This window comes from Dendronephthya gigantea, unplaced genomic scaffold, assembly GCF_004324835.1.
Source record: "Dendronephthya gigantea isolate DGI-Jeju-01 unplaced genomic scaffold, DenGig_1.0 000117F, whole genome shotgun sequence".
NCBI lineage: Eukaryota > Metazoa > Cnidaria > Anthozoa > Malacalcyonacea > Nephtheidae > Dendronephthya > Dendronephthya gigantea.
The window spans coordinates 669,061-677,910 of NW_021163127.1; the positions used below are offsets into that span (position 1 = coordinate 669,061).

At 36.1% G+C, this 8,850-nt stretch overlaps 1 protein-coding gene across 1 annotated transcript; it reads right to left on the reverse strand.

The window, feature by feature from the left end:
- Positions 1-7,899: 7,899 nt before the first annotated feature.
- Positions 7,900-8,433, reverse strand: LOC114535423 (G2/M phase-specific E3 ubiquitin-protein ligase-like). Its single transcript, XM_028556736.1, has 2 exons — positions 8,325-8,433; positions 7,900-8,135 (listed from the first exon to the last, which is right to left on the reverse strand). The coding sequence occupies exons 1-2, from the start codon at positions 8,431-8,433 to the stop codon at positions 7,900-7,902; spliced, it is 345 nt and encodes a 114-aa protein (XP_028412537.1).
- Positions 8,434-8,850: the final 417 nt, after the last annotated feature.

The window sequence follows — 8,850 nt, forward strand, 5'->3', positions numbered from 1 at the left end:
TCTTGCATTTCATTGCTAGCTTGTCATGTTGAGTTCAATTATGACAATATCTACTTTTCTAAAAATATTATGAAGGTTTTCATATTCATTTTTTTTTTAATTGTCAATTGGTAGACAGTACTGTCAAGTTTAGTGCATATTGAAATGAGCATATTTAATATGAAAATGTTACTTTACACTTTCATGCATAAATTAAATGTGTCTGTGTTCTACAACAGTTGATAAATTTAGTGTATTCTTTTTCTACTGTAGAGGTAACGAAAGTCCTGACAAAACTTGCCAAACTAACTGGTTGTGAGCTGATCAGCGAGTGGATCAGACCATGCACAAATTATTTATTCTAGAGTGCCAGAACAACACAGAATGGAAATGGAGATGTTATATGGGCCAAATTTTCATCATTCTTCAGCCATGTTGTGAATAAACACAAAAATTTGAAAAACCCATTGTTCAACAAGTGTGCTCATGAGGATGAGATTCAACCGTGCAAGTGGTTAGATGAAGGTTTGTACTATCTGTAATTCAAATACTTTTCCTTCTGTTTTTTGCTAAATGAAAATTGAGGCCAAAATTTAATTATGCAAATAAGTACTGGTGATGGTGGTGAGCAATTTAGGTGCAGTTTAATATGGTGACTGTCTACTATATATTTACATACCTGGAGTAACTACTACTGCAGTAATACTATGTACAAAAGTTTCAATTCTACAATGAGAAAGAATGTCTTTATGTCTCCTTTTTTTCAGATTCAGTTGCTTATGAGAAAATGGTTGGTGCTCTAACCAATACTAGGTTGATGAATGGCATTAAAAAGGCATCTCCTGTTAGTCAGACAAGCTGCCTTGAGGGCTTCCACTCAGTCCTGAATCAGTTTTCGCCCAAAATGATTGGTTATAGCTATCCAGGGATGTTCTGCAGGTATATGAATAATGGTGTAGTGATTTTTTACAGTTTGAACGTAGTAGTTCCAGGTACAGTGTATTTGCAAGTTTTCAAAATCTCATATTTTTTTTAATATTTTAGGCATGCACTTGCGGTTATTCATTTTAATGAAAACCTGAATAGGAAGAACAGAATGAAGGATGGGGTTGACCAAGTACATGTCATATATCCAAAGTTCAAAAATGGAGAGGCAGTTGTTCGAGATGTAAAAGTGGAGCAAACCTTTAGTATGTATATATTGTATTTCATAGAACAGTGTTGTAATGGTTATTTTGGTTCAACAATATGTAAGGATGTTTCAACTTTCAACTATTTCTGTCCTGCATTTTCCAACAGAACTATTCTGAAACATGAGGGGGGGGGGGGAAGTGACAAGTGATCTAGGAAGTCATAATGGGCAACCAGTTCAGTTCTTCTCAGTATTCTTGTAATAATCATATTCTTTTGTTTAAGATTATGTTGATGAAATATACAACACCATGGCTGATGCAATCATCAACAAGAATGAGTTAGAGAAAGCAATGGAAGACATAAAGAAAGAAACACCCTTGCCAATGAATACCATGCTTGAGAAGCAGCCACGCAATGAGGCCATTGAAAAGAAAAAAGCACGAGAAAGCATGTCGATTGTGGATGTGCCACCAACAAATTCAGGTAGGTTGTTAGTTTACAAACTTGTCTTATTAGCCATCCCAGTCTTATAAATTAACTCAGGTTGTACAGAGAAGCATTCATATGACTTTTTTTCTCTTTTGACAGTGCCTGTTGTGGCAGCCTCAAGTAAACCTGCTGGCACAAAAACAAGAAAACGGCCTAGGTGCAAAGATTGTAATCACCTAATGCAGGGGCACAAGTGTTCTACATGTAGTAGCAATATACTCTAGAATGGGTTATTGTTTCCAATACCAGTTTTGATAAAAAGTAATAAAAATAACAGGAGCATGCCATAGTATCATACATTATTAATTAGCCATGAATATATTATTTGAAACATATACAACTATAGAAACTTAAAAGATTAGTTTATATATACACAGGTAAATGTAAATTAGTTCTCTTCTACCACGTCCTCATACCCTGCAAAGTCGCTATCCTTTTCTTTAAATGCTGTGCGAATTGAATGGTATGCACATGCTGGCAATGGTATCCTCTTGTCTTTTAAATAGCCATGAACAAGCCGAGTGAATTGTCGATATGCAACCACACGGAGAAACCTGAAAACATAGACAGGCATATTTTAATTTATAGTGTTTGATTAGGTGTTATGATTAGGTACAATATACCTATCTAGTAGGGGTAATGTATGGCCAATTTGCGATTTTACTGTAAACACAAAGTCAAGACTACAAAAATTATGGACAATATAAGAATATTACTCTTATAGTAGTTCGCAAACAGTAGATCTGGAAAATTACGCTGACTGTCTGACTGACCTATCTTTTGAATCCACTTGTCGATATTTTTGTCCACTGCGTGTTTTGAATTTGTCGGATGCCAGTTCCAGCGACCATCTGTTGAGACAAACCACATCGAATCCAGGGTGGTTTGTGATGCATACTTGTTGGCTGTTTGCGAGAGCCAAGGCATCAACACATTTCGGAATCTCTGTGCAACATCGACATTCCTTTGCCTCTACTAAAACCTCTGTACTACAAAGGCCACAATTGCACCTATAAAGAATCATTAAGCCTTAATTTCTTAGTCTTAATAACTATTGTGGTTTGAACAGTGAATATGGTTTGATCATCTTACAAAGAATTTATGGGGTTTTGTCCATTTAGTCGAAGATTTAAGTCCCTCATTTCTCTGACTTGTTCTTCTTGCCTTCTTACATATTCCTCGACCCAAGACTCATCTGCAATGGGCTCATCAGTGTAGGCAAACGAGTCCATACTGTCACGAAATTCATCTTCGATGGCATACTGCGACTGCTCACTCTCATGTCCATCTTTCGACTTCGTTTTGAAATTTTCGTCCTCGATTTCATATGCAAGAGAAGCATTAGAGTCTTCGCTAACATTATCGGATGACTCTGAGCTAGACATAGCAATTTATTTCCCAAATAATTTGTTTTCGTCTCTCGCGATGCTAAGATGCAATTGATCTTAGATACCTTGACGACAGATTGGTTCCTGAGTCCCAGGCCCCCAAGTGCAACAAAGCACCACAGAAATTTTTGAAAATTGTCATGTTTAGGCTTAAAAATCTCCAAAAGTACTGAACTAAATCAAAAAAGGTTGAAGAACTTATTAACTAACTTTGTGTGCTCTTTTCAAATCTGCAAAGGTCCCACAAGTGATATAGGCACTTTAAATATCCAAATGAATTGATAAAAATATGTTGCATTGGCACAAATTGAAGACAACATTGCTTGAAATTACTAGCTATTTTATTTAAAATGGATGACCTAGGGGCATTTCTTACAAAATAATGCTTTAAAGTGGATCTACTTTTTCTCTTTCTTATAGCCAATATAATTCTCTTTAAAGGCAACCTGGAAGGTGCAAGGTCTCTAGATCACTTGGTATTTGTCTGCTTTGTCAATTTCCGTACAGTCAGTCGGTGGCGACAACAGCAGCTACGCGTATAGTGATCTGAATTTATACACCTAACACAGCTGCTATCTATACAATACAAATGTATATAATTTTTGTACAATGGTTTGCTGTTGAATTTCTTTGGGTTTTGTTAATCGTCTCAGAAGAGATTGTTTCGATCTCCAAACAGATTGTTTCGATCTCCGAAGAGATTGTTTTGATCTCCGAAGAGATTGACTATTTACCTCATGCGGATAGGTTTCCATGTTCAGAAAAACTTGGATAAAAAAACACAGAACAAGTTTTCTTGAAGCCAAAATTGCAATGAGTCACTGGTATATGTTTATATTTTCTGCATGCTTTAGGTTATGGTGTGTGCACGTAATAAACTAATCGCTGATTGGCTAGCTATTGTCAATTATATAAGCGCATCGCTGAATGGCTATGTGTTAACATACGGTACGCGCACGATAGCAATATATATGCGTTAGCAGATACAAAAATCAGTAAATTTGCATGTTTTGCAATACACCGACCCCATTTTGATTCAGGAAATGTGTTGGATACTTGGTGTAATATACGACATATATTGCAGATTCAGCAGTTTTATACCGGGATTTAAATGAAGTTTCTCGCATTTTTGCTGGGCAAGCAGGTTTCAACAAGGAAGCTTTGAGTCACGTTTTACGAGGTTTTTCACAAATTTCCATAGTTTTTCAAAACTAAATTAGTCAGAGAACAGACAACAATTAATCGGAAAAACATGCGACATTTTGTGATTTTTTTATAGCATTCTGCTCTTGGAATTAACAAATAAATAAGAACAACTTTATTTACACGCATCAAAATCATCCACGAGCGTTTTCTTTCTAGTCAATTTATATAAAATAATTACTACACAATTCTTTTAATCTGGGAAAATCTGGAATGTGTTCCCCCTCCCATGCTGCAGCAACGCTTTTACTGGTTAAAAGCCAACGCTTCTCTTTCTTCTTAGAATTGAATTATGGTAATTCTTCCATTGTTGATCTCTGTTTCTTTGACCCGAAAAGAAAACACATAACAAATTGGCGGACAACAAAGTCTGGAATTTTGCAAATAAGAAAAGAACGCATTATCCTACAGCCTTACTACCCCATACACTGATGCTTCTCTCCTTTAGAATAAACTAACTTGCTATAGTTAAAACTATATAATACAGAAACAACATACTGCGTATCTTAAATCAATTTCAACCAAATAAAATTGTGGGAGAATTACGAGCGCCTTATAATTTTAAAACACAAATGAAATGTTGAACTCAACCCTTTTAATCGGACAGCTAATACCACAACTCATCATCGACGTCATCTCCGAAATCCAAATTAGATCCTCATCCTTCAAGTTCATCATCGTCATCAGATTGAGCCAGGCCATAACTGCTATTATCCTCATTACCTATGGGGCGCCGTTTATAAAAAAAATATTTAGCACTGATTGTGTATGTTTTTGCGTTATTTAGTTTCGCATAGTGAATGTTTCCAACAAAATATCGTTATTTATTAGTTAATATTTTCGATGTATTATGAAACAGATGCTGAATCATAAATCGCAAGTGCGATATAATAAATCGCAAGTGCGATATAATAAATCGCAAGTGCCATATAATAAATCGCGAGTGCGATATAATAAATCGCGAGTGCGATATAATAAATCGCAAGTGCGATATAATAAATCGCAAGTGCGTTATAATAAATCGCAAGTGCGTTATAATAAATCGCAAGTGCGATATAATAAATCGCAAGTGCAATATAATAAATCGCAAGTGCGATATAATAAATCGCAAGTGCGATATAATAAATCGCAAGTGCGATATAATAAATCGCAAGTGCGATATAATAAATCGCAAGTGCGATTTAAGCGGCTCATTGAATGACCAGTGCGTGTAAGATAGTATAATTTTTGGCGGGAAAACTGGCGGGAATTATTGTAATTAACATTGGGTGTAAAATGGCAGTGGGAATTGGAGAAACAGGGAATAATGGAAATGAAGAGGTACGTTAAAAGTATGTTAATTAACCAACACATCTAACTATAATCAAAATAAAGTACAGTATATATTAAACACCAATATACGCACAGTATCAATTAAAATTTAATAGCCAAGTTTCACTCCATAAATAAATCTTCTTTACCCGTTATACCTGAATTATCTCCTGATACTGTCGATGCTATTTACTATATTTGATGATTCATAACCTTTTCTAGTTTGATAGAAACATAGTCCAGCAAGGAGTATTGGAAGAACAAGAAACTGGCGTATCTAGGTAGCTACTTTAATGGTGTATTTGAACAATGCTGAACAACCAGGGGTTATATGATTTAGTCCCTTCCCTAATAACGTCAGGTTCAGATAGCCCTGCAAACAGTTTTGTAAAGCAATTGAAAATTATCTGGAAGCAGACCCCTCACATTTGCTGAATAAAATTTGGGATGTGGTAACTCATGACATGACACCTTTGTATGCAAGAAGTCCAAAATAATTATGAGAGTTGATATTATGGTATGAGAGGTGGTTCATCTTAATGAAGTACATGCTTCAATACTTTTTTCATATGCATTCTTAGCCTGGGAACAGACTCTAAATATGATCAGAACCTTCTTGCAAGCTAATGCATACTATTTTGCATCTAAATTTTGGGCAGAAAATAATACACATGATTATATTTTTGGCTTCTGATATTTTAAGTTTACAATATTATAACTATAATATTAAAACTGCTGTACATGTGTAATCGGCATACCAGCCTGAACATTTTGGAGGCGACAAATGATTTCAGCAAAAATTGCATGAATTCAAGTACAAATTTAATTAATTCTGCCAAGTGGGGGGGGAGGGGTTCTACCTTCAGCCCTTGAGACATGTGTAAAAGTGCATTTTCTAGCATGTTTTAAGATTTGAATGAACTCAAAACTTTTTTCAAAACTAGAGATTTTATACTTTTCACACTTGCAGTATACGACCAGTTGGAAGACCAAGCAAGGAAATTCCACTAGATGTTTTACAGAATTTTATTGCCTTAAAGATCCCAGTCAGTAAAATGGCATCTTCATTAGGCGTGTCTCGACCAACTATTTACAATGAAATGAAAAGGCATAATCTTGAATATCAAGGACGATTTAGCAACCATAGTGATCAGGAGCTAAGAACTGCAATGGTTAACATCAAATCAAACCATCCCAATGCAGGGGAAGTCATGGTTCAAGGACATCTGCAGTCTCAGGGCATCACTGTGCAAAGGAAGCGATTGAGGAAGACCCTAAAAGAGGTTGACCCCCTTGGAACATTAGCTCGTCAACGCCTTAGAATCAAGCGTCGGGTTTATAGTGTACCCTGTCCGAATTACATTTGGCACATCGATGGCAACCACAAATTGATCCGATGGGGCTTGGTATTGCACCATGGCATTGATGGTTTTAGCCGCCTTGTTGTATTTGGTCGCTTTTCTGACAACAACAAGGCTTCAACTGTTCATCAGTTGTTTGTGGAAGCAGTTGACAAATACCAATATCCGTTCAGAGTGCGTACAGATTATGGTGGTGAAAACGTCGAGGTATGGCAGAGTATGGTTGCAAAATGGGGAGAGGATTCGGGAGCTGTTGTAGTTGGCAGTTCAGTTCACAATCAGAGAATTGAACGCCACAATCGATCTGTCAATGAAAATGTCATTGAAAGGTACAAGCAAATCTTCTATCAAATGGAGCATGAAGGAATTTTGGATCCTGATAATTCAACTGATATCTTCTGCCTCCACTATGTGTTTTTACCAAGAATAAATCGTTCATTGGCAGAATTCATTGCAGCACATAACAACCACCCTGTTTCAACTGAGGGTAACAGAACACCTTCACAGTTATTTTACCTAAATTTGAACTTGACTGCACTTCACTCTGGCATTTCACCTGAAGAGATCAGACAAGGAATAAATGTTTCTGACTTTTTGGTTGACAATGAACTACCCCACGTTGACGTTTCAGATGTTCGAAACCCATTGGATGAAGACACCTATGAACAACTTAAATCTACAGTTGATCCACTTTCAGATTTAGATAGTGATGAATTGTTCAAACAGACTGTTCAGTTTGTTGGTGACAATTTATATTGAGTAACCTTGATACATTTCAACCTATAAACGTAGTTATCTAAGTGATATTTAACATGTAACCATGGCATTGCCAGCTTGGATAATTGGGGAGGGGCATATATTCAGGTTCTACGTTATTAAGTTCTTTTGAAATTTATTGTTTTTATGTATGGTCTGTGAACACGAATATATGAATATTGCCCCCCCCCCCCAATTATCGAGCTGGCTACGCTACTGATATGTAAATCCATATACATTAGTTTTTTTAAAGTTTAAAATTGTCTAAGTTGTTATAATTATGCATGTTCAAAAGTAGGTGAATTTAAAATAGCAAAATCTATGGTTTCTTTGAAATCTTCAAAGGAGTTGTGTATTGTTGGCAAATATAGCAAATGCACGCAGGTATTTGCCTTGGGGTATTTCTCTTCGGTGAACGCGATTTTTGGTTCTTCATCAAAGCCAATTGGAGGAGGTGAATTTGCACCAGTGCTAAAAATGAGAACATCCTCCAAAGTTGCTTGCGCCTCCCCATCTAAGAAAATACGATTGTTCATTTTTAGCAATGACCACTAGAATATAGGTATTATTTAATATCTATGTTAGGTACGTATAATTACACACGATTTGTCGATTATGTATAGTACATGTTTGTTTTTATTAAATACAGATAGCTAGCTAATCGTTACAATTCTGGGTTTAATTAATTCAGAGGTTTACATACCACCACAATCTTGTAGATAATCCCTCCAGAAAACAATTGCCTGTTCCTCTCGTTGCCTAGCATTACTTCCTTCCTCAGAAAAGGACGGTGTAAACAGTAAATCGACCATGTGGGCATCCAAAGGGTTCATATGCTTGCAAAAAATTTCGAAGAACTGGGTTTGGTATTTTTGCATGCACTCAAGCATGCCAAAGGTTTTTAATCCCTGCTTCAATTCCTCTATGAAGAATCGTAAACGATGTATCTGGTAATAATTTTTGAAACCTTTTCCTTGTCGGAAAGCATTGGCACATGTATTTGGGGAATCATGCCAATGTTATCAAGAATTTCTTCAAGAAGCGGATGTTTCAAATTTGCATGTAATTCTTCCAAAGATTGTGATTCTCTCACCTAAAAGGCAGAGGGAGGACATGTTAAAGAATCGCAGCGTACATTAATGTGTATTGGTTCCTAAATTTAACATTAATGTTAAAATTCAATACTACCATTTGCAAACACTGCCACTTACCTTTTTAATTTGATCTCG